The 27,346-nt window shown below is 38.7% G+C and overlaps 1 protein-coding gene across 3 annotated transcripts in view; it reads left to right on the forward strand.

Moving 5' to 3' along the window:
• epha6 (eph receptor A6) overlaps positions 1-27,346 on the forward strand; it is a 371,198-nt gene that overhangs the window by 143,844 nt on the left and 200,008 nt on the right. For all 3 annotated transcript variants that reach the window (XM_039744991.1, XM_039744992.1, XM_039744993.1), the window contains exon 3: positions 11,917-12,580. In XM_039744991.1, coding sequence (XP_039600925.1) covers positions 11,917-12,580 — 664 coding nt within the window. The remainder of the gene's footprint in view (positions 1-11,916; positions 12,581-27,346) is intronic.

A 27,346-nucleotide genomic window follows, 5' to 3' on the forward strand; every position in this document is an offset into this window, starting at 1 on the left:
TCTTTGATCGATGGTGATCATCTCAACAGACATGTTAATGGGGGTACGGTTGGAACGGTAAAAGAAATGGGTACCTGAACAATGTAAACTAAGTCTAAAGTACCTACACAATAACTATAAGCGTAATAAAGAACAATAAAACAGCAGAGAAGCCGTGGATTAAAAAAAAAGCTGCAGTTATCAGCAGGGCGACATGAATACCGTAGCGAAGCAAGGAAGGGAATGAAGAGACCAGAGCGACGGACGGCCTTATATGGGCAGGCAGCCAATTACGTGGGAGGCGTGGGGATGGGGGATGCAATGCTGCCTCACACAGCGACCGAGATGTAGGCTATGGACATATATATGTATGTAAGTAGGATTCAGTTATGACTGTTATGTGTAGAATTTTGTAAAGAATGAGCCTGCCAAATTTCAGCCTTCTACCTACACCAGAAGTTAGAGAATTAGTGATGAGTGAGTCAGTGAGGGCTTTGCCTTTTATTAGTATAGATTAGCTTTGTTACCCAGGAAATTTCATAAAGTAATGGGTGTCAGTTAATCATGTTTATTAGAAGTTCTGTGTAATTCTATGTACTATGTACCGTAGGCACTATGTACTATGTATAGTACTGCTGGTTTGATTTTGTGTCAAATGAGCAGTTGCTCAAGATGTCCCGAATGAGGCACATTACCTGCGTTGTGAGGGAGCGTCAGTAACAGCACTACAGCTATGTGCCGTGATTCCCTGAGGATGATCCGGCCCACAGGATCCTCATTGTTGAGGACCCAAGTGACTGGACTAGGCCAAGGGGATGCCCAGGTAACACAGATGGTAAATATTTCTGCGGAGTGGGACTTCACTGCGTGTTTGCCTTGTGGGGGCGGGTTGGGGTGTCAACTAGGATGCCGAGCTGTTTCAACGTGTGGTTGGTAAAGTAATGTGCTATACCAAAGCATGCTCCCTAACTTGACCTTACTATGTACCTAACTAAGCACTTTTCTGTATACAATATGTGCAGGTTTATTCTTTATTTATTTTTTCAATGTCTGATATTATCATTAGGCAGTGTGGTGTAGTGGTTAAGGCTTTGGGTTCAAATCCTGCTACTGACAGTGTGTGACCATGGGCAAGTCACTTCACCTGCTTGTGCTCCAATTGGAAAAACAAAAGAAATGTAATCAATGTTGTAAGTCACTTTGGATGAAGGCATGAGTGTGATAATATTATTAGGTCATTGGAATGGCTTACTCTTGTGCATGCTGTACACAATAGCACATTCCTTCATTAGATCAATTTCTGATTTTCCTGATGACTTGGCTTTTGTTGATGAAATTGTATTCTTTTCAATTGAAACAGGTAATCAAAAGGAATAATGAGAAATTTCAGCATTTATTATTATTATCATTATTGCATTTTAACAGTTTTCTTTTGTTGTTTACCATCTTCACTCAAGTACAGTAATTCTTTTCATGTTTTTTATTAGTTATAGGTAAACCCCCTAAATCTGCATTAGTACAGCAGTGGACACTAGACTTACCTTTAATACTGTATTGGTATTAATGCATTGGTATTTACATGTTTCTGTTACACATGATAACATTTATTCTTGTTGAAAATAATTCAGCACATTTGACTCATTGTTCCGGGAGTCCTTACAGTAAGGAGGTTAATATAAATATAAATATACAATATAAATATAAAACATGAACCCATGCACTACTTCTAGATTCTGCCTGACAACAGCCCGAGTTAATATTGAAGGTCTGTTGACTAACATGTATTTGATTCATTATTCTCTTATCACTTATATTTTACATTTAGTCATGTGTGATTTATTGATTAGTGATGTCAGCCTTAATGATGCTCAGATAGTTCTAGGAAGTCCATTTATGAAGAGGACAAACAGGTGTACATGATGTCATATTAGAAGATGATAATCAGAATGTCAAGTCATGTAAAGCAGAATCCAAAGACAATAATGGAAATGATGCCATTGTAGCAACAGCAGTAAAGACTCCAAACTCAAATCAGTGTGTTCAGATTAAATTTGTGAAGACCTCTAACAGTGTTTTTGAGTTAAAAGAGAGAGAACTAAGAAGCTTAATTAAAAAAAAAGATTTCAATTAGATGGCAGAATTAGCCTCTGCTTATAGGCTTTGTTGGAAAAAAGTCCAAAAATCATGGGATCAATCCAGGAACAAACCTGAGATTTTTAGAATTAGTGAATACTACATACAGTACATCAAAATTGGGTTGAAGGATTTGTAGAGTCTGCATGATCTCCCCTTTCTGCTCTGACCTTTGTGCTGACCTCTGTTTAGTATTAAATCATCAGCTGCAGGTCAGCCTTTACAGTTATGGCCCTGACCAATGACCTCTAGGTGTCCTTTTTCTGTCCTTCTACAAAAGAATATCTGATTCATGTTTACAATTTGACAAAGCTTTTTTCTTTCAGGTATACATTTTTATAATTTGTCAGTGTTAGGCTACTAGATGTATCTAATTTCACAGCTCGCGCACAATTTGAATCCTTATATTAAGCTGATAAAACTGAAATATGGAATTAACTGGAATGCTTAAAATAAAATGAACAAAGGAGAAAATGGAGACGAGAGTTAAAACAGTAGTGCTTAGACCGATCCCTGGAGAGCCACAATACCTACATGCTTTCATTGTGCTCAGTTTTTAACTTGAATACTAATTCCTGCCTTGGATTTAACTCTTTATCCATGAATTTATCAATCCATTCAATTTCTAAGCTGCCCAAAGTTGTGGAAGCTGGCACTACTCGGCAAAAAGAAGGAATCAGACTATCCCCGAACATATTCATACACATGTACACTCAAGTACTTTTAAAATGTATCTACTAAGGTTACATATCAGCAATGTGACCTTAAATATACAGCAGTCTGGTCTTTTCCCTGTCTCACTTTCAGACAGCTTTAAAATTTCACTCCTCTGTTAGACCCAGGCCATTCTGAACGTGTGTTCCTTTTTCATAATCAAAAATGTATTAGGAGCTATTTTGTTAATTTTGCGGGTTTTGGGGCCACACCACTCTTCAAACTTGACAATGACTTGGCGACATAGGTTTAAGAACTTATAAAGCAAATAAGCAGTGGTGACAGGTAATGAATGACAATAGAGTTGTGACAGTAAACATAGTATAAAGCAAACCCCTTTGTGGGTTTCATTATCACCTACCAAAGTCATGACCCCTTTTTATTAAGGTGGCATCTGACTTGAATTTCTGAATTCTACCAGTTTTTCTCCTTTTGAACTTGTTGCTCCTAATTCTTTTTCTCTAGCTCTTCGATAGTATCTCTTCCATACGGTTCTGCTACTGGGATGCTAAATTCCACAGCACTTTTAATCTGTATTAACATTAGGGTACTACTTCTGAGGTCTCTATATGTCATCAGTCTACAGTATTTTCTGGCACACAATTTTTTCTGCACTCCTAATTTGTGATAAATATTGAGAAAACTATATATACAGGATGACTCTTGGACTACCTTGGCTTCTAATTAAACAGCAAACTCCAGCAGCTCCCTTGAGGTACATTATTGCCATTTATGTTGCTTGGGACAAAGTGTGTCTACCTCTCAGATCCATAACTCATCATCTATTATGTTTCATCACTAAGGTTTAAGTTCAAGGGCATTGACCAAATGGTAAGTCGGGACTGCCTCTTCCAGCAACTGGCTTCTTTTTCTTCTTCTTTCAGCTGCTCCCGTTAGGGGTTGCCACAATGGATCATCTTCTTCCATATCTTTCTGTCCTCTACATCTTGTTCTGTTACACCCATCACCTGCATGCCCTCTCTCACCACATCCATAAACCTTCTCTTAGGCCTTCCTCTTTTCCTCTTCCATGGCAGCTCTTTTCTTAGCATCCTTCTCCCAATATACTTAGCATCTCTCCCCTGCACATGTGCAAACCAACGCAACCTCACCTATCTGACTTTGTCTCTCAACCGTCCAACTTGAGCTGTCCCTCTAATGTACTCATTTCTAATCCTATCCATCCTCATCACACCCAGTGCAAATCTTAGAATCTTTAAATGTGCTACCTCCATCTTTGTCTCCTGCTGTTTGGTCAGTGCTGCCATCTCCAACCCATATAACATAGCTGGTCTCAGGAGACCTTGGAGAGGTAGAGATATGTTCTGGAGAGGAAAGGAATGAAGGTCAGTAGGAACAAGACAGAATACATGTGTGTAAATGAGAGGGAGGGCGGTGGAATGGTGAAGATGCAAGAAGTAGAGTTGGCGAAGGTGGATGAATTTAAATACTTGGGATCAACAGTACAGAGTACTGTGTTAGAGAGGTGAAAAAGAGAGTGCAGGCAGGGTGGAATGGGTGGAGAAGAGAATCAGGAGTAATTTGTGACAGACGGGTATCAGCGGCTACTGTGGCTAAATCCTGAGAGCAAACTTTTGCTGGCCTGAGGTATTGTGACAGATTGGGCCCTCTGGTGGCACTACTCTATTCAGGCCAAGTACTTATCCTTAGCTCTAAGCTTCTCTTGCTTACCAATCAAGCATTGCAATGGATCAAGGAGTGCTACAGCTTCTTTTTAGCAGGCAAAAATGACCCTGTATGTCCTTCAGCTCAGTTATCACCACCTACTCACTGTATGTCCCTAAATAAGTCCTTTAACTACTAACTGTAAAAAATATTATAATATTCATAAGGTATCTCTTTACTTGTATAGCACCTTAAAAGAGTGTTTGTAGAAAGGTACTATAGGGTTTAGCTTTTTCTTCCTATTGACAGGAAATATTTTTGGGCAGGTGATAAACAGAAAAATGGATTCAAAAAGCAGGAAGACAGAATTAAGAATAGTGAACTAAACATCCTGAATGCAGCTCATTCATTCATTTCCCTAACATGTTTATTACAACATAGAAGAATATCCTGGTAGAATTAAGTTCAAGGCAGGAACCAATACTGGAATGGGTACAAGTCTATCTCAGAACCCCAATTCCCCAAAAACTGCTTACAATGTTCAAAATCCACCCAGACAGTAATAGTCTTGGATTTGGAAGCAACATGCTTTATCCTTCCACACATCACAATTTATGAATTGAAACATGCAGTGAACATTAATTTCAAAATTATATGGCAAGTGTACAAGCATAAAAACATCACCAAGTTAAAATAAGTATATGAAGTGTACACAAAACACAAATTAGGCATCTCACTTTGAAACACTCTTCAATAAAAGCATTCAGACCCTGTGACTTTCATAAAAACATCTCAATTAAAATGTGTAATTTAAAAATATGTTAATTAGTGCATCAGCTGCAACAAACTGCATAACCTGAAACTCTGTCAAGCGCTAAAATCATAAAGTCTTTCTTTTTTATTCATCTAAACCAAAGCTAATGAGAGAAGCTGTTTTGATAGTCAATAAATGTGCATACAGTAAACAAGATGCTCAACCGAAACATTAATACCTGCAAGAACAGAAACTCCTGCAGACACAAGAACAAGAGTACAACATGATGCGATTTATAGGTGTCAACATGACATTTTAATAATAATAAGCATTGTGAAATAATATGCCTTGAAACATAAAAAAGGTTTGGGGCAGCCACCCATGTACTTGAATAGAGGCTGCAAAAAGAGAAAATTGGAGGTACAGTAGTATACAGATTGAGTCCTAAACAAAACTGATTCACAGAAGGAAGTTGGCTAGGTTTAAAGGCAGGTCAGGAGAAAGAATGTCAGCAGGCCCAGAACCAGCAGTGATGTCCGCAGTCTTGGAACCGGAAGTGATGTCAGCTGGCCCAGAACCAGAAGTGCCATCATTGGGCCCAGAACTGGAAGTGGTATCCACAGTCCCAGGCAGAATTTCCCATGTTTGGTCTGCAGGGATAAAAGAGAAAGGGTTATTGCATCCCACCACCCCCTGGTGTGGAATTAGCTTCTTTTGGTCCTTCTAGCTGCCTCCTATGTGCACATGTGTGACAACATTTACATAGTGCTTTTCTCACTATTCAAAGTGCTTTATATAGACAAAGGAAAAAAACACTTCAACCACCACCAATGTGCAGCAGCCATTTTGCTGCAGTACACTAACCACACTTTAGCAATTAGATGATAAAGGGGTGAGAAAGTGAATAGTCAGCCAGTAAAGGACATGGGATGATTAAGGGGCTAGATTGGATGAGGCCAAGATGGGCAATTCAGCCAGGATATCCAGAAACACCCTACTCTTTTTGAAAGCTGCCCAGGAAACATTAATGACCTGGGATGATCCAGGTTGGCTCCGGCAGCCCAACACAACATGCATAGTCATGACCGAGACGAGTCAGGGCAATGAGGACACTTAAAAAGAGTAAGGTGCAAAGTGCAGTTGTGCTTTTATTCAAACAATCAATAGAGCAAATAGTGCAGTGTGGGTTTTAATAAATAAATAAACAATCCATCCATAAAACAGCTGATGTGGAGGTTAAAGGTCAATAGATAGAACAATAAATATTGTACATCCATAAAATTAGGTTGATATCCCAGGCAGTAGTCCATCCTTTAAAAACAACTATGAGCCATAGTGCTGTCTTCAAAAAATCTGACATCTCCTCAGCTCACTGCTATTGGCTTCCCAATGAATAAGATGATAACCAACAGGTGCACCCAACCCTTACATCCTAGCTTCTGTCCCTTGCTGCCATGTCTTGACTTCCCAGGGACCCTGCAAACCTTACTCTTGCTGTGTCTATGGGAGCCTGCCCAAAGCATTTGGTCACTTCTGCTCCTTGGTATGCTCAGCAGGAGTGACTTCTACCACCTGAGTGTCAGACACATGCTCTTCTTGGGACCACACACCTGACCACCTGTCTCCACCCATCCTTTAGCATCAGCGCTCTTTCTTCCTTGTATTTGTTTTAACCTGTATCTCTTTCTCTTTTCTTCTTCCTTCTACCATCTCTCTCGATCAGGCTCTCCTTAATACTTCTGTATTGTTCTAATTACTACCTACAGAGAGTCAGAGGAAACTGGAAGCAGCCTTGCCCTCACATGCAAGCATGATCAGCCCCAACTCTCCCATTAAACATCTCAGGGATGCACGAACACACATACACCAACACAGCCTGAACTACACCATTTTTATTTAAAATCAACCCAGACCCAAACGTGTCTCATCACATGACCACAGAGAGTTGGGACCTTGATTGTATGTCTCATCCTCAGTGCCTATTTTATAGTATTGTACTGGTGCATTGGGATCCACACACAGACCACAGGGTAAGCACCCTCTACTGGCTTCACCATGAACACCTTTCAGCACCAACCCAAGCTTTTCCTATATGGTCTCCCATCCAAATACTAGGTGGGCCTAAACTTGCCTAGCTCCTGGTGAATTACTGGTTCTGAAGTGCAGGTGGTATAGCTGCTCAGAAACAGGGATGGGGAAGGTTCACATTAACTAGGACTAAACTTTAATGTTCTCCACCAATTACCAAGCACATGTGAAGCCAGTCTCTTTGATGTAGTTTTAAGACATATGAAATGTTAGATAAAATTTTACTCAAGCAATCAAAAAGAGAAATGTTTTGCTATAATAAGCAATGTTCATTGATAATGTGACAGCTAGAAAGTTTTACTTTATCACTATTCTCTCCACAGTATGACCAGAAAGGTGTAAGCTGTCTGTCTTGTCATAAACGTCAACATGCAAATTGCACTTCAAGGGCAAATGTTTGGCTTTAATTTCTCTACTCCTATTTCTTTAACATACCTAGAGGGCTACAAAACTAAAAAAGTCTTTAAAGTTGTAGTATTGCTAAACTTTCTAGCGTTAGGTCTGCCCATATATAAACTGACTAGCTGTGCTACCAATCTAAACTAAGTAATTTCTAATCTAAGTAGTGCAATCGAAGTAATGTAGACATAAACATTAACATTTGCAGTGCACCATACAATACATACATATCTGTTCAATCAATCAATCAACATTTATTTATATAGCACATATTCATGCAAAAAAATGTAGCTCAAAGTGCTTTACAAAATGAATAGAGAAATAGAAGACACAATAAAAGATAAACATAAGTCAACATTAATTAACATAGAATAAAAGTAAGGTCCTATGGCCAGGGTGGACAGAAAAAACAAAAAAACTCCAAAGGCTGGAGAAAAAAATAAAATCTGTAGGGGTTCCAGACTAAGAGACCGCCCAGTCCCCTTTGGGCAATCTACCTAACATAAGTCAAACAGTCCTCTTTGTATTTAGGGTTTTCATGGAAGGACCTGATGATGATGGTCACGTAGACTTCTGGCTTTCAGTCCATCAATGTTGGTGCATCATGATGCTTTGAGTAGGTGGTGGTGGCGCAGCCGCCACCACAAAAACGGAAAAAGAAACAGAAGAGAGTTGGGGTCAGTACGGATTTTGGAGCCACTGTGAATAATTATTATGAAGAATTGAACATACAGAGTATCAGTATTAAGTTAAAGTGAAGTTATAAAAAGGCCATGTTAAAGTAATGTGTTTTCAGCAGTGTTTTAAAGTGCTCTACTGTATTTGCCTGGCGAATTCCTATTGGCAGGCTATTCCAGATTTTGGGTGCATAACAGCAGAAGGCCACCTCACCACTTCTTTTAAGTTTAGCTTTTGGAATTATAAGGAGACACTCATTTGAAGATCTAAGGTTACCATGTGCCATAAAAACAGTGCTAATGTTTGTGATGCACCATCTGTTGGAATAACAAGTGCAATGCATTTTATTACTAAACAGTTTGTGATGGTCCATCTTTTGACATGACAAAGATATAGCAACCAGACAGATACTAATCCTTTTATTAAGTTGGCTGATTTGCCTAAAAAGGCAACCCAAAGCTAAAAGTCCAAATTAAAATCCTATACTCAGAAACTAATAAAAATAAAAAAAATAACCGAAAAACCCAGAAAAATAAATTGACAATCAATCTGTCAATAAAAGTGACACCACTTTCTCCAACTGAATATAAAGGTGGGGGTGGCTCCAGTAGCAGTGATGTCATGGTAGACTAGTCTCTTGGAAATCCATTAACAAAGCACAAGGAACATACTTGAATACAAAGTACATAAATACAGATTACTAAATGAAGATAATGATATGAATAAAAAGAGTAATAAAACAGGAAACCTGACATAAACCAGAGGACAAATGCAGGCTAATACATAACAAAAATAAATGTGCAAAGTTTTCAAGAATAGCATATATAGACACAGATTAAGTGCAACATATAAATTCATGTTAGCCAAAGCCAACAGGCTGTATAATGCCTGTTCCGACTGTGCCAATCTTCATGATAGCTAAGTATACATGGACCTAAGCACAATATTTATGATCTCTATGCATTATATCAGGAGAGTACCAAAATTCTGAAGAATTTAGGTGTCAAAATGTAAAAATGTCAATATCATTTTTTTCCTTGCAACTTCAATCCTTTAAAGAAGTTTCCTCATCATCTTCATGAGCATTTGGATTATACCAAGAAATCTACCAAATGTGTGCCTCTTCTGCTTAGTGCTCAAGAAAAGTCAAATCTTGCCAGAAGTGTTTAAATGATTTTGCTGTTTAAAAATCTGGTGACTGGAAGTGAGGCTTGGGTCTACAAAACAGACCCTGAGACCAAGTAACAGTCCAAGGTGAGGAGTAAGAAAGGCCAGGTGCCTTCTGTCAAAGCTTGATAAGTGAAGTCAATGGTGAAGGTTGCTATTATCTTTGTCATGATAGCATTTTGTAAGTAATTCCATTTGAAGATGGGCAGACAGTGGCATCAGATACCAGCTTAACCCTGCTTTTCAAGCAGCTACGGAGAGGTCACTGAAACTTATTCCTTCACTACAACAATGCGCCATTGCACCATTGCAAGAATACGCTGGACTTCATTAAGGACTCTTTCATCAGCCTGGTGGAGGCTCCTCCTGACTCGCCAGACCAGGAACATCAACCAGTCAAACAAGAGCTCCAAAAGTTGGAAAAAAAATAGATTTTCAGCAGTGTTATTAAAATGGATTCATTGCATGAAGATGTGCATTGACATATGTGGTGACTAGAGAAGTACTAATAAATGTAGCTTTGAAGTTCAACAAAGAAAAACATTCTATTGCAGTTATTGCATCAACATTCTTGAAACTTTTGGTCCTCCCCTTGAATATATACTATGAACATTGCAGGTATGATTCTGAGTTTCACTCTTTAAAAAAGATTACACTATGATTTTATGTTCTTTGTCACTGAAGGAGCACGTGGATTTCCCATTTAGGATGTGTGAAGTTCTACCAATCTACACATCCTACAATCTGCAAATGCTTACTTGCAGATTGTTAACAAGTTACTGGCAGATCAAAACTGACAAAGACTGCACCTCCACTTCTGTTAATCACTCAATAGCACTGCACCCAAGTTCACCTTACAATCAACTGCAATTTTAATTTCTGGTTGTTGGTCCTATGAAGATACCCAGAAAAACCTTCACCTGATCTGACTTTCTATTTATATAAGCTGTTGTAAAGAGTCACATGTATTGAGGACTGGATAAATTCCTGAAACATCCAATATCTCTTGACTTTCCTGGCTGATTTTTGATGGGTTGGAAGTTTACCCATTGAAGCTGACAAGCCTAATACTTTAAATCAGAAGTAAAACCAAACTGTTTGATGTTCCTTTCATTGGTCCCTATATACCAATGAAAGTTTCATCCTTTTCTCTTCTAGTTTTCCTATAGTTTTGTGGGGCAATGAATGACTATGTGAGAGACATCTCCTTAGGAGCACTGGTCTCGACAGACAAGGTGGCAAGAGCAGGGATACCAGTGATGAAATCCATTGGAGAAAGAAGCTTTACAAAAAGTCACAAAGCTACATCCAAATGTGGTTGGCAACAAAGAAATAAGGTTGTGAGGGCACACATACCTGTGATGATATCCATTGGAGAAAGGCTGTATAAAGAAGATTACTGCTACACATAATTTTATAACCTTACACTTTTCTGGTCCCTTTAAGTTAGATATGCATAAATGTAAATACACGAATGGAGAGGGGTTGTCTTGGTTAATTATCTTGAATAAGGAACGTTACTTTCCTCCTAATCTATCTTTAATAAAAGTTAAAATGTTGTTTTGGACTTCACACAGTCGCGCATTTGTTGTTAATTATCACTGACACAGCACTGCCAGTCTCCAAAGACGAAGTGCAAGGTAAAAAGCAATTTGAATAAATAATGGAAAATTAATTCACGGAAGCATAACAGAAAAATAACCTTTCATGTTTAATAGCGTAACTGTAAACTCTGACCTTTTACTGGAGAAACACAAATTTTCCCACTTGATTAAACAATGAGACAAGAAAGAAATATATTAAACAAATCAAAGATGCCATGCAGAATGGGGAATGAGCCAAGTGGAAAGGCGAAGAAGGAGAATTTACTTTTGCATGCCTTGATCAAAGTTTAATAAAGGAGACAAGTATGAATTCATATGGTCTTTTAACATATTCTCCCTCAGGTCTCAGCCGTAAGGAAAGGTTGATTGCAGAGTTTTATGGCCTGGTTAGCAGTGTTCCCCATATCATTGTGTGTAGGGAGTCAGACTGATGCTGAAAAAATAAATGTGTTACCTTGTGTAGCAAACACCTTCCAAGGTTGCTGCATATAAATGGAGTACAACAGCATAGACCATTACTGCATTATTATTATTATTATTATTTAGTAATCCAGCATGGTACTGTACTCTACATGTATGTCTTTCTTTCTGACATTTAGAATTGGTTCCACCTAATGCATACAGTACCTATAAAATTTAGAAGAACATATTTTGCAACATTTTTTATATGGGGTTCAAGTTCAAAATGGTCAGCTACAGTTTGGTTGGATGGAGGGTTAAAGATCCTATGATGATATTTCCTATGACTTAAAGTTTTTTGTCTTTCCCTTGCAGTGGGATGCTATCACAGAAATGGATGAGCACAACCGGCCCATCCACACTTTCCAGGTTTGCCATGTCATGGAACCCAACCAGAACAATTGGCTCCGCTCCAACTGGATTTCACGTGAGGCAGCCCAAAAAGTTTATGTGGAGATGCGCTTCACGCTGAGAGACTGCAATAGCATCCCCTGGGTACTTGGCACTTGTAAGGAAACCTTCAACCTTTACTACATGGAGACAGACGAGTCACATGGTGTCAAGTTCAAGGCCAGCCAGTTCTCCAAGATAGACACCATTGCTGCAGATGAGAGCTTCACCCAGATGGATTTGGGTGACCGTATTCTCAAGTTGAACACTGAGGTACGAGAGGTAGGGCCTATCACCAAGAAAGGCTTCTACCTGGCATTTCAGGACATCGGAGCATGCATTGCTCTTGTATCGGTGCGAGTCTACTACAAGAAGTGTCCATTTACTTTTCGCAACCTGGCCGTCTTCCCAGACACAATTCCAAGAGTGGACTCTTCCTCGCTGGTCGAGGTGAAAGGTGCTTGTGTGAACAATGCAGAGGAGCGGGAAACACCGAAACTGTACTGTGGTGCTGATGGAGACTGGTTGGTTCCTCTGGGGCGCTGCGTATGCACCATTGGCTTCGAGGAGGTGGATGGCTCTTGTCATGGTAAGATCCCATCTCTTAAAGTCTACTGGCTACATGGTGATGTTTTAAAACAGAGGCATCAGTCTAAATCTATAAGTACGTGTCAAGTGATGTGTTAAGAACTTTACATAAGGTATCTTTACAGTCGAAATCCTTTTGGTGACAAACGTGGGGAACCTTTTTTGAGCAAAATGTTCTATTTGTGCCAAGTATTTCTAATGTACATGAGCAATCTTATCTTTTAGAATAATTAGTCATTTCCACACATTGTACAAAGTGCAGGTAATACAGATTTGGAATCCAGATGGTCTTAATGCTAAAATTCAAGAACAGGGCCTGAACTTCAGTGTGGGATTGTGAGAATCATGCCTTCTATATATAAATACTATAATAATATAGTGGAAAAATCTGGCTGATCCACTAAGGCAATAAATAAATAAAATAAAAGCTGTTTTGTCACTGCTAGTTCTATCAAGTTATGGTGTAAGTTCATTAAAAAAATGCATGATTTATTTTTATTTTACAGCACAACGATGGGCCCTATAAGCTGTGTGCTGTTGTGTCTTGGAGCTGCATGAAGGAATTCATAAATTAGGAGATAACATTGCTTTTTAATAAAAGCATCACACATAAATATACTAAGAGAACAGCATCTTCACATTAGTCCTCTCAATGCAGTAAACATACCTCCAGTTGTCCTTTCTATTATCTATCCATCCATTCATTTTATAACTTGTTTATTCAGTTCAGAGTTAACCAAAATATGCCAGCAGAAAAAATATTTTGTCCACAAAATTAAAATAAAAAAAAGTTAGCAGGTCAAAAGCTAAGCCTAGGGCAGGAAACACATTACGTGGTGATTTATCAGAGTGGTGTCAGGTACAGATCATAAAATACAGTAGTATTGATGCCAGTTGCATCCATCTTTTTCAACAGTTTTGTGTTGCTTCTGTATCCCAGCAACATCAGGCACAACTAGAAATGGACCATGTAATGGAGAGCATATAGGTTTTTTTTTCTTTTTTATTAATGTCTAAATTTATCATATTTTCAAATATTTAAAAAGGACCGGTGAGTTAATGTCTAAATTAAAATGCAAGGAAGTTGTATGAGCCAGTCCACTTACCAAATAAAACCTTTGCATGGAAAGCAGGAATTGACTGGGCAGCTAGCCTGAGGGAATACAGGTGACTGAGATGAAAGGGCAGTCTGGCTGGAAATGGGGGGTAATGGGGCTGAGCTGTAGTGAAACAGGACTGGAATGCGACAGGGAGTTGGCCTGTCCCATTAATCCGGGAGGTACATTAAGGAAAGCGGGCAGACATAAAATCAGACCATGCTGTCTGTTAATGCCACTTCATCCAATAGCCATGCCAGACTACATTGAACTAGAGACCGATCAACATACCAAGACTGAAGGTCTTCGGGATATGGAGTCAAACCTGGAATACCCCAAAGGCAGACACACAAAGAAAGGACATGCAAAAGAAGTGATTAAACTAAGCAGCAGTAATACCCATTGTACTGCCCAACTTTACCTTACTGATACATATTAAAATGTCCTCAATAAAGTCTCGAATAAGCACATCACAGTCCTAAATACACACTTTGAAGGCAAGGCAGCAGCTTAGTGGTTCATGCCACAATAGACAAAATAAATCCACACTCTATATTTATATATAGTGCTATCCATTGCAAGTATTTATGTGACTACTAAGATATTTATACTCACCTCATTTATAGGAGGGCTGCATCAGCAAGAAAAAATAAAAATGAGTAATTACATGCTGTAAATTAAAAAAAAGAAAATTATAAACACAAAATGGTAGACTTTCATCAGCTATAAACAGCCAAATTAAAAAAAAGTCTTTCAGTGTGATATTAAGTTTCATTGTTTTTTAAACGTACAACCCTGTACAATGTTTCTTGTCCAGTATTGACTACCATGTTCTTAACTTACCATATGTAGTTTCTCCATGATAACATATATTATTAATGCAGTCAGTACAGTTTCAAGCTGACTATTTGCCATGTTTGCTAGACCTTCATCAATGATGCATAGAATCAATATTTTTTAAATCTCACCCAGGGCTGTAGCTTTGGGGTGAAAAAGTGAAAAGCTTTCCCAGACTACAAGTTTTAGTTTTTATACTAATGCATTATGGTTATTCAGTGCAAACTGACTATAACTGCAAAGAGAACATTGGCTTCTGCCAATAGAAATTTGGACATGCAAATCTAGGACAAGATGAAACATTTAATAGCAAAATGAAATCAAATTCAGATGAATGCCAAAATCTTCATGAAAGTAAAAATGCAATTGGTCTGTAGATAAACATGTGCATATATATATATATATATATATATATATATATATATATATATATATATATATATATATATTGGAGTAGGGGGCGCTAGTGCTCCCTTGAACCCTCAGGGATGACTCCAAACACCAGGTAAAAGTCCAATACTTTTTATTATTTAGTGCACCAAGCACCTTCCACACTACTCATAAACTCACACAATAAACCACTTTACTCCCAAAACACTATCCACTCCTCCTTGCCCAGACACTTTGCTCCTCTCCCACCCAGCACAGCTCAGTGTCTAGACTGAGCCACAGTCCTTTTATAGCCCCTGACCCGGAGGTATTTCTGTCCCATCAGTCCATAGTTCCTAATTCCTTCCGGGTCAGGGCAATCAGTCCTTTACTTCAACCCAGGAGCATGACATTTCTTCCCTTCACGTGACCGTGAAGTACTCCCGGGTCATACGGCATCACAGAGCCCATAAGCCCCCCCACAGCGACTCCTGGTGGTCCCCAAGGTATCCAGCAGGGCTGTGTATAAAAACTACAAAGTCCATAAGGCCCCACTGGACCTCGGGGCACGATCCTGCTGTCGGAAGAGCTCCTTCTGGAGGCCTGGGGGTGAGGACCGGCATGGAAAGCCATTCTACTACCGGCATGGAAAGCCGGTGACTACTAAGATATTTATACTCACCTCATTTATAGGAGGGCTGCATCAGCAAGAAAAAATAGAAATGAGTAATTACATGCTGTAAATTAAAAAAAAGAAAATTATAAACACAAAATGGTAGACTTTCTTCAGCTATAAACATAAACAACTTTTCAAAAAATGTTGCGTTGGCCAGGGATTCAGTACTTAGCTGGTTCACTGTCTCGGTTGACAATTCACATATTCCTGCATGTATTTGTAGTTTAATCCCAAAAATGTATATGTTATGTTGACTGTGAATAGTAATGTGGTCTAGCCTGTGGCTCCTACCTTTGCACCATGCTACTGAATGCCCATGTTGTGGCTCAGTTTCTTCTTATTGATGTCATCACAAATTGGGTTGACACTGTTTATTTATATCAATTCAAGTTAGCATTGACACAGAAGTATTGAGAACAGAGTAAAAAAGAAGGAGCAAGTGAGTTTGGGTGGTGACTGGGTGAGTTGTTGTGGTGATTGTGGCACTTGTGGAAAGACAGCAAAGAAACAGTAAGGAAATTTTGGGGTGCCAAATGAGATTGCACAGGTGGTGAACCAGCTCAGCATAGGGAAGGATGCAGGGATCTGTGATATCTGGGGTGAACTTTTCCATGCTGGCGGTAAAGCTGTCCTCCTGGCATTGCAAGCAATTATGTTTCCATTTGGGAGAATGGCATCATCCCAACTGAATGGAAAACAAAACTGGACTTGTCATCCTTATCTGGAAAGGGAAGGGTGATTGCCTAGATTGCGGCAACTACAGAGGGATAACACTGCTCTCAGTACTGGGTAAGGTCCATGTTAGGGTCACCCTCAATACGATCCGTGATCTCTTGCTCAGCTACCAGAAGTCTACCATCAACTGGATCCTGGCACTGAGGGTTCTCATGGAGCGCAAATATTGTCAGAGTTTCTTTGCAGCCTTTGTCAGTTTTCATAAAGTGTTTGACTCAGTTGATCAAGCTGCCCTGTGGGTTATCTTGAGACATTATGGGATCCCCTCAAGGTTGGTGGATATCATGGCTGGCCTGTACACAGGTAGTATGAGTGCTGTGCAGAGTAGAGGCAGGTCCTCTGCATTCTTCCCAGCTGATTCAGGAGTTTGTCAGGGGTGAGTTCTTGCTTCTACTGTACTCTCTTCAATGCTTCCATGGCCTGGGTGTTTGGCATGGTTGTGGGGTCCAGTAGCTGTGGGCAGAAAGATTTGAAGAAGAAAGATTCACTGATCTTGACTTTGCTGATGATGCTGTTATCTCCGTGGATGTAACGGAGGATCTGATTGGGGTTGTTGAAAAACTGAACGAGAAGTCTGAGTGTCTGGGCTTGCGAGTATCCTGGATAAAAACCAAGATCCAGGCCTTTAATGACCTCTTGGGCCCAGCCATCAGCAGTGTGTCTGTAGAGAGAGAGTGTCAGACTTGTCGAGTGGTTTACTTACTTTGGCAGTGACATTTATGTCTCTGGTAACTTACCCTATGAAGTCAGTAGACAAATTGGGAGAGCCTGGGGGGTCATGAGGACACTGAAAAGGGGTGTGTGGTGCTCCTGATATCTATGCAAAAGGACGAATGTCCATGTCTTTAGAGTCCCGGTGCTTCCTGTCTTGCTATATGGTATCGAGACATGGACACTATCCAGTGACCTGAGATGAAGACCGGATTCCTTCAGTACTGTGTCTCTTCAGAATCCTTGGGTGCAGCTGGTTTGACTTTGCATCGAGTGAGCGGTTGCTCCTGGAGTCCCAAATAAGGCACATTACCTGCATTGTGAGGGGGCATCAGTTATGGGACTATGGCCATGTGGCACGATTCCCAGAGGGTGATCTGGCTTACAGGATCTTCATTGTTGAGCACCCGAGGAGTTGGAACAGGCCAAGGGGATGCCCACATAACACCTGGCTGTGGCAGATAGAGGGTCATTTCTGGAGGGTGGGACTGGACCGCATGTCTGCTTTGGGGGTTGCCCACCAGGATCCTGAGCTCTTTTGTCATTTGGTGGGTGCGGCAATGCACTGTATCAGCGCATGCTCCCCAATCTGACCTGGCATGACCTGTCAACGAAAACAACAACCATCTTTGGTGTATGTCCCATATGCGGGAATTCAGCAAAGTGTAGTGGAGCTGCAGTCACTTCTTTCTGAGCTCTGTCCGGCAAGTTGCTGTAGCCAGTAATTATGCCTCCTTCTGGGACACCTTGGGTTTTATGGCGACTGGACTGGAAGTGGTAGGGTGAATTGCCTTCACTGGCGGTTTCAAGGCTCTGTGGGGAAACAAGGAGATGACAGTATTAGTGGCAGTGCCCCCTCTCATCTTGGGTAAGCTGTCATTTTATATTGACTGTGAATTGTAATGTGGCCCAGCCTGTGTCTCCTGTCTTTTCCCAATGCTACTTGGGGTAAGCTTCAAATACTCATATTGTGGTTTAATTTCTTCTTAATGATGTCATCAAAAACTGGGTTGACATTGTTATGTCTGCTCACACTGCCAAATTTAGGTAATTGCCTGAATGCTTCTGGCTGTGTATTGTGTGCCCCGTGAGGGCATGTTAGACTTTTGATTTTTTTTCATTTCCCTATTGCCACAAACTCAACAGTCTTTAGCTTAAGCTGCTTGTTTCTGTGTGGCTAGTTTTGTGTTTAATTTCATTCCTTTACATTGGACTGTGGGATGATTGTTTTCTATTTGGTGGACCGTAAAAAAATGTTTTATTTTTTCTTTTCATTGCACTCCATTTCATATACTAGACTAGTCTTAGAAACACATAACATTACTGGATGCAGTATATAATTACAGATAAGGATCTATAAAAAGAAAACTTGTGAAATAGAAACAAACTGCCCTTTTTATTACTTATTGAAGTTAAATCACATTTAGAAGCGTGTTATACACTCAGTGACTTCATAATAATTGAGTAAGAACTTAGATTGAAGTGCCAGTGTCAAAGAGGTTTATATGATAAAATAATATGTAATGTCTAAGTAGACTACAGCAGAAGGACCTAATCAGGCATTCATTTATCAAGCGATTGTACTCTCGCAGTAAATTGTAAATCAAGCGTACATTAATTTCTACGGATTTTTTAGCTTTTATTAATATGAACATGATCATAAAGTGTGACCAAATACTGAATATGCATACATAAATTTCAGCTATTAGAAACGCGCTACTGCATGTTGATTTCTCTCTGTTTTTGACAGAATAGTTGCACCACCTTTTAGCACCCAAAACTTATTCAAAGTAGACATAAAATTATATTTCTCAATACACAACAAATAAAAGAATTTATTGTGGATTCTCCATGCTATAAGCTTCATAATAGTGCAGACACAAATGTAGTTACCTAGTGCACCAATTAAAATTTTTACTATCACTGTTCTACTCAACATTGCCACTCACACCAAACTGATCTGGTAACATAGCTAGTGTGACAGGGTGCTGGGCTGGCAGCCATTATGGGGCTGTCTATCTAGGAAGTGTATATACTGACTCCTAAGTAATTCCTTTGTGAGGATATGTGGTTATGCGGGATGGGGAGAAGAATGAGAAGATTCTCCTAAGCCATTAGGTGGCAGGAGGGAGAGCAGTAATTACTTGGGTCTGCTAGAAGGAAACCTAAGGTCTCAGGGTTTTGATCTTCCTGACCCAGTTTGTGCTTCTAGGGTTTACCACAGAAGCAGGGTTTGTCTGGATTATGAAGCTGCCATTTGGAATGTGAGTAGAGTAGGTCAAGAGTTAGTATGGCACAGAAGTTGTGAGAAAAGAGTGAAAAAGAAGAAGAGAGTGAGCTTGGGTGGTGAGTGGGAGAGTTGTAGTTTTGGATGGTGGGAAACTGAACTAGACACACACTGGGTAGACTAGGGTTGAACACTTTTGTTGTGTAGGGGCATTATATTTTGCAATTTAAGGATTGTATAATTTCTGGCAGTTATTTATGTTGAAGATCCAATTAAATATTTAAATTAATATTACTGAATTGTTATAGCAATCGGTATGTATATACAGAAACCAATTCTGAAACTTACAGAGGTCATAGTCTATCGCATCAATGCTGTGCTCAGGGCAGGAATCAACCCAGAAATGAAAACCAGATCCTAGCATGGCCCCCCCTTTCAAACACATGAAACCAGTTCAGTATCATCATTTAACCTAACATGCTTGACTTTGGGAATGTTTGAAGAAAATTTAGAGAATTCATAAAACCCCCATGAAACCAGGAAGATTGATCCATGGTGCATCAGCTGTAACCATTGGGCATCTTTGCTATCCTATACACATATGTATATGTATATGTTGTAAGAGGGCGAGTGAGAAGGCAGAGCAAGTCCCAAATATTTGGGGTGCCAACTGGGAACACCTTATTTAATTTGCAATAAAAGAAAAAAAAGCTTAAAAGGTGCACTGTGTTACTTTCCACTAAAATTACCAGTAGCCTTCTGTTACCCAGTAGTGTCATTTTTAAATATGTCAGCCTTTGGAGGAATTCCTGGCAGTTGGGCACTCAGCTCCAAAATGTGATACCACCCTCTGAGGATGTCCCTGTTCATATTATCTGGACTAGAAGGGGTGGGGCTTTCTATTCGATGTTGCTCTTAAGTTGCAGTTTCACGGCATGGTGAGGGAACAACAGCAACAACATTTATCCATAAATACCATTATCATACAAAGAATGTAGCTCAAAGTACTTAAGGAGACAAGACCATTAGCAACAGTAACAATGGCAGATGTTCCTAGGAGAGGGGCTTCATGTCTTGATCAGAGTCTGATATCTATAGCTGGGAATGAAGAACAGGATTTAATGGAAGAGTGGACTGGAAGGGTCTGCTTCCCTGTGCAATGTGTTCTTGGGAATAATGCATATCAGCAGAATATAGATTTTGGGTAGCCAAATGATATTTTGAGAGAACAAATTGGAGAAAGTTTTGTTTTCTTTATCACAAAGTTCTAAGAAGAAGATTACTATGCAATAGTATCACTTTTAAATAAAATAGAAAGTCAAGCTATTACAGTGACATTAGGGAGAAATCAAAAGTAATGTATTCCATGGTGGATAGAAGATTACTCTGAAACAATTAAATCACTGAAATGGGCTTTTAAAATTTTGAAATATAGTTTAAGACAAGAGGCTTTTTTCAGTTCTTTACATAGTTAAACCAGTTTGGAAGCAGTTTAGAGTTTATTGAGGGTTAACAGAATGTATATATTTTGTCAGGTTTCAGTGCTAGTAGAGAATGGGATGATAGCTATAACAAATCTTTAAAAGGCAGAATGTTTGAAGAATGCTTTTAAAATTTTCTGGAAATTTTTAAAGAAAGAATTCTTTAGGAGGTGGTAATAAGTATAGAGGAAACCTGAGAATTTACTGCATGCAGGAAGAAAGTGATCTTGTGAGAATGTGCTAGATGATGATTTGTATACAGAATGTTTTTGCTAAAAGTACTTCTACATTATTTGAGAACTATGATTCTGAGGCAGAATATAACTTCTTGTGAAATGATTTGACAGGTGACTGAAATAAAATTTTAAAAGTTACTGGAATTCGAACAGTTATCAGAGTGAAAAAAAGGCAATAGTGTTACTTAATTGTGTGCAAGAACTTTGGCTATGAATCTTTTAAGATTAACTGTTGGTTGGGTGTAGAGAATGGATGGGTTTCCTTTCTAAAACATGACACACTATATCCCATTCTTTCATTCCTCAAAGTATATGACTATATAACAGTACAAGCTTTCACTCAGTAGGTTGGAGTTATTTAGAATGGAAGTTGTTATAATGTCTGTCAGAAATTCTCAGTGAAGTAAAGTGATTGGAGAAAAATTATAAAGAGTTTTAAGAGGAAGGTCATTATATGTAGGCATTTAACGCACATATAATAGTGTTTAGGGGGAGAAATATATCCAATTCTCTATCATCTTTCACTAAAACTACATCAGAATCCTGGAAGATTTATGTCAGACAAACACCTACCTCAGTCCAGTAGCTACAGACTAACTGCAGAGACGATGATGCTATTCTGAAATATACTTACAGTAGAATTGTGTGTTGAGGCCTTTTCAGTATGCATGCAGAAAAAGGAAAGTCAACATATGTTATAAAAAAAAACTTTAACAATGGAACCTGTATTGGTAGTGCTTCTTGATGTTGAAAAAGCATACATTATGGAACAAGGGACTTCTAATGGGACCCCTCAAGGCAGTGTTATTATTCCTGTTCTGTTTAATTTGATAATTAATGATATTTTAAGATGGTATGATAATGATGGGGCTATACAGAAAAGAAACTGTAATAATAATTATGAGGCACAAGCTATAGAAAGGACATAATCAGAATTTAATGTATGGCCTTTAAATTTTGACTTTTTTTGTATATATTTAAGATTAAATGCCTGCTTTTATACAGAAGAAGAGTATAGATAGTGATTTTTGTTATCTATATAAATATTCACTGTCTAAAATATCTGGGTTTGTGGAGGGATGAAAGTCTGATCTGTATGACTCATATTAAACATCTATAGAATAAATGTTCGAAGGTTATTCATGGTTTGTGTTCTTTAGCAGAATTTGAATGGAGCGCCTCTAAGAGTACTTAGCTGAAGTTATATCAGGCTTTAATATGATCTGTTCTGGATTATGGATGCCTGGTGTAAAGAAAAGCAGCTAATACAGTGCTGAAGGTTAAATATAATAGAGGCCAGCACTCTTAGAACTTGCTGTGGGAAAGGTGTAGAATTAAGAAGAAAAAAAAGATGTCTTGCATATTGCATTCATTTATAAGGAAGACATTGGTCCCAGTCTGTTATGATCTCTTTTTAGGAACATATACACATAGGCCTGTGGAAGTGTTTGGATTGATAACAGGTAAATATGCAAAAATATTATTACCTTTACATATAATTTACTCTTTAGTCTAATGGTGGATTATCCAGGTGTTTCACCAAGGGCATTTTCTGAGCTGGATGTGAATTCATACAATGGCTTCAGGTTTTTGTTCCAACTCAGTTTCTTAATTAGTGTGCAATCCTTGCCAATAGCAGAACGTACATAATTGTGTAGCTTGTTCACGTTTTTAGTCTGCAATAGTTAATCATTTTTATTTTCTCCACTTTTGCTTACTGAGAATTTCTTTCAAATATTTTCTGTCTCAGAGATTACTAGTTACTGTTCCATTTATTTCCACATATTTTATTAAAATACATATGTCACGATGAATATACACAGATGTAAATAGGACCAGATTAGAAGGTGAATTGCTGGTCATTTGCATCTCAGTGTTAATTGGCAGAAGCAATTAAAAACTGTGAATGCAGCTGTTTAAGAGTCAAAGCAGCAATAAACAATGGGGAATTTTAACAAATGAACTAACTAAAATGAGGTGCCAAAATGTAGCGGTAATTCATTCAACGGCAATAAATGGCTTCTAATGAAAAACTGGGTTGTAACAACAACTGTGGCTCACCAGGACTGAACCTGAGTACCCATCTCCTAAGAGGTAATATAATGAGAGTTAGTATCTTTCCAGACAATAATGGATCTCTCTAGTCAACAACATTTGTGAGGTGGAGAGATGTTTCTATAATAGTGCCCCTCACACATGGGTCCAGCTATTTTACTTTAATAAACCCATCCAAGAGCTTCTGTCCTTCTGATTTGATAACTAAAATTGCCCTGACGGCCTTGTACAGCAGCGACAGTGGCATCTCAAGAGCAGGAAAAATCCCTGAATTAATCAAAACACAGGTTATGAAAGGGGCTATAAAAAGGCTGATTGATTGACACTAGCAGCCCCCGAGCCTGCCTTTACTCACTTTGTGCTATGCCCTCGCCGCATCTGCACTTTTTGTTGTGTCACACCGCCTGTTATTAATTTTACATGAACGAGGTCAAGGAACAACTCAAGCAGAGAGCACCAAAACCTTGCTGCCGATGATTAAACTGGAGTTAGCTTACATCCAAGTGGCAGGATGGCGAAAGGCTAACAAACAAAGGGCACATGTGAGCTTGTGGCTTTCCACCTCGTCACCTCCTCAGTCTACATTACTTAGAAAGGACTGGAAAGTGCCAGGATTATTGCCGTGGTTGGGTCATAATAGGGACTGAGAGTAATACAAGTGACCTCACAGTTCTAGAATTTTATAGTACTGAGGGACCAACTTAAAGGTGTCCTACTGAAATTGATCATAAATTAGTCACAGTCTGAAGTGGTGTGAAATTAGTTATGCAAATTCAGTCTGAAGTACTTTTCTCCTGCAGCAAAGTATTAAAAACCAATGACACTTCCTATTTTGTCTGTTCTTCATGTCCTTTCTCTCTACAGATCTTATTATATCCTGATTTTTTCAAGCAGAAGGTTTTTCTCCACAATAATTTCAGTATGCCATTGCATTTTCAAATGACAAGTGACTTGTTCTACCACTGATCTTTTGTTCTTTTCCTTGTATTTATTTTGTATGGCATAATAGTAAGCGTAGTGTCCTCATAGACACACAGGGCCAGATTGCTGACCATGTGGGGCATTCCTGTTCTCTCTACGTCTCTATGGCATTTCCCTGTGCATTTCCAAAGATGACATTGGCCACTTTTACTTGCCCCAAAGTGTACGAATATGCCCTATAATGCACTAGCAGCCTGTCATACGTTGGTTCCTACCTTACTCCTTATAGCTTCTGGTGAGCAAGTTCAGAAAATGGATGAATGGGCTGTGGGTGGATTTTCTTTAATTTAAAAGGGTGTGTTTTTCATCTTCTTTCATTAAGAACATGTGAATATCCAGCAGATCTGCAGCTTGGTTGATAGCTGCAACTCAATTTGCTGTGGGTTTTGTGCTCAACTTGCTGTTCTTTTGTTTGGAACTCTAGTTGCATCCCTTTGGGAAATGTGATGAAAGAGAGGCAGTGTTGTGTTTCTCCCATGTGACAATGAAGATGCAAGTTTTGAAGTGCAAGCTGTTTTTTTCTTTTCAAGTAGCAATTCTAATATTGAGACGCTTGCATATCTTTTTTTACACTTGTTTTTAATATTTATGGAATGTATTATTTTACATTTTTTATTTTTGAGGAAAAACAAAATGAGTACTTTTACAACCAAATGAGAGCTGATAAAAATGGACTGGGAATGCAACCATTTTTAAACAGCAATTCACAGCTGAAAGATAATAGCTCTTCTGAATCCACTGCGTGTTCATCAACTGAGCACGCACATCATTTGTCTCTGACATTGCTGCCTTATATTTAAACTGTGGACTCTATTTGAAAATCGTAGAATGTTGTGACGATTTTCATAATTAAATGTGCTTTGCATTAGAGGTCTAAGAATAATTTAAAATTACATCTTTTACACTTGCAGGTATTTCTGCTCACTCATATTCACTTTGGCCAATGCCTCTTCCTCATCTTCCACTTACTTTCTTGTTAGAACCAGTGGCAAAGTGACATATTGCCTTCACTGAGCCATCTCTGTTTTTGGGGAGACATGTCTTATGGTTCTAAGTGCCAGCTACAGACAACTGATCTAACAGCCCCGTCCAGCTCATACTGCAAGGCAGCATGTTGAAGGCAACAGAGATGATGAAAGATCCTGCTGCTTCTGGGTCTTACTCTTCCTTATGGACACACAGTCGTAACAATGTTTTGCCGTACTTGCATAGAATAATCAAGTGAGATTTACCTGGTATTGGCAGTTCAAACCTTATCAATGACTCAGTCTTTGAATCACATAAATGGCTTCAATGAAAACACATATTCTGTAGCAGTAAAGTGCCTTGCAATGATGTTTATTATGTAAAGATGGTACAGAAAATAAAGTTGTCCTGTTTGAATTTCTGCCCTGGACTGATGCCCCATTTAGTGTGCTTTTCTGTTCTTGCACCCAGTGCTCCTGGATTGGCTCTGAACACCTTTGGCCATGAAACGAATTAACCAGGTCATGAATATATCTGTGTATTATATGTATAATGTTTTACGTAACATTTTTTCTCTGGTTGTATTAACTCTTGCTTTTCAAAAAGTTTTTCTTTTAACATTGTGCATCCTACTCAGCTTGATGTGCAATTTTATTTCTCTCAGTATGTTACATAGATTCTTCTGTTATAGCTATATATATATATATATATAATATATTCTATACTATTCAAATTATATTCATGTTGCTATACAGATTTGATATGGAATATTTTCACACTAGAACTACAGTGACATCTAGTGGCTCAAAACAAAGAGACAGGAATAACTGCAAATGAAATTCCCTGTCACCACATGAAATGATGTGGCCCAACAGGTCAAATTAGAAAAAAATAGTTTAAAGATCAAGGATTTCTTGTCTCCCCCCTCCCCAAACCAAAATGATCACTCTTCTTGACAAAAGACAACAATCAAGAAAGAACAGAAGGGCCTATGTAGAGTGTGCATTGCATACAATGTCAAGATGAGGGATGATGACCCTGAAAAATGTTACACAAAGCTATTAGATGAAATGGGTGTCAGAAAAGATGGGGCCGACATTCAATGAGAAAAGTTCATATGAAGGTGGCTAACGCCGCTTCACTGAGGACTTTAATTCATTCTTACAAGAGGTTTCTGAAAAACTCACAAACATATTTAAATACAGTACACAGACACCAGGCCTGTGAAATCAAATCATTCATTGAACTGTTTGTGGCCATTATGACATTTTTAAAGCTGCTAAAATGATGCAGAAAGAGCTTAAAAATACAATTTTTTGGAAGTTAAAGAAATAATTGTGTAATAGCATCAACTCTGTCAATTTATTCTGCAAGACTTTATTATCTCAAATAATCTGGATTTTTTTTTTCATTACTGAGACCTGGATTGTAAATGGCGACTCTTCATGTTTTACTGACTTGGTACCATCAGGTTATTAATTTTTAAACTCTCCTCATCTGACTCGCCGTGGTGGGGGCATTGCCACTGTTTTTAAAAGTATGTTCTTGTGTAGGAGCCTTACAAGGGGTCCGTTTAGTAACTTCGAACTGCAACTTTTCGAAGTGTGCAGTTCCCTTCTTTGTTGTTTGCTGTGGTTTATAGACCTCCTGTAATTAATGATATCTTCATTTCTGAATTCTCTGATCTGGCTGATATCACCCTCTCCCATGACAAAATATTTATTGTTGGTGATTTTAACGTTCACATTTGTTGTCAATCAAAACCTTTGGTTAATGACATTAGACTCATTTGATTTTATCCAGCATATTAATACTCCAACTCACTCTCTCGGTCACACCCTTGATCTTGTTCTTACACGTGATATTTCAGTTAATAATATTGATTTATGCAATGTTTCTTTTACTGATCACTTTTCTATAATGATGGATTTGAATATTACTGTAGATGTCCCTACTACTAATTGTGCTTCACGCTGCTCTCGCTTTTTATATTCTTCTATCATATCCGATTTTAAAACCATATTCTATAGTCTTGATATGCATGTTGAATATGACGGTATCAATGTTCTGTCTTAGAATTTAATTCTTCTTATAAAATGGTTTTAGACTCAATTGCCCCCTGGCTAAATGAAACTACGCGATCGCTGCACCGCGCCTGTCGAACTGCTGAACGAAAATGGAAAAAAGATGGGCTGATTGTTTCTAAACAGATTTTTAGGAAATCTCTATACAACTTCCAAGTTGCAGTTAAGAAAGCTAAACATGATTTCTTCGCTGATTTAGTATCCCATCATTCTAAGAACCCTAGGGTCTTATTTAATTCAATTAATCCGGTCACTCACCCTCATTCTATGATGGGATTAAATAGCACTGTTCTTTCATGTGAGCAGTTTCTT

This window comes from Polypterus senegalus, chromosome 2 (assembly GCF_016835505.1).
Source record: "Polypterus senegalus isolate Bchr_013 chromosome 2, ASM1683550v1, whole genome shotgun sequence".
Lineage (NCBI taxonomy): Eukaryota > Metazoa > Chordata > Cladistia > Polypteriformes > Polypteridae > Polypterus > Polypterus senegalus.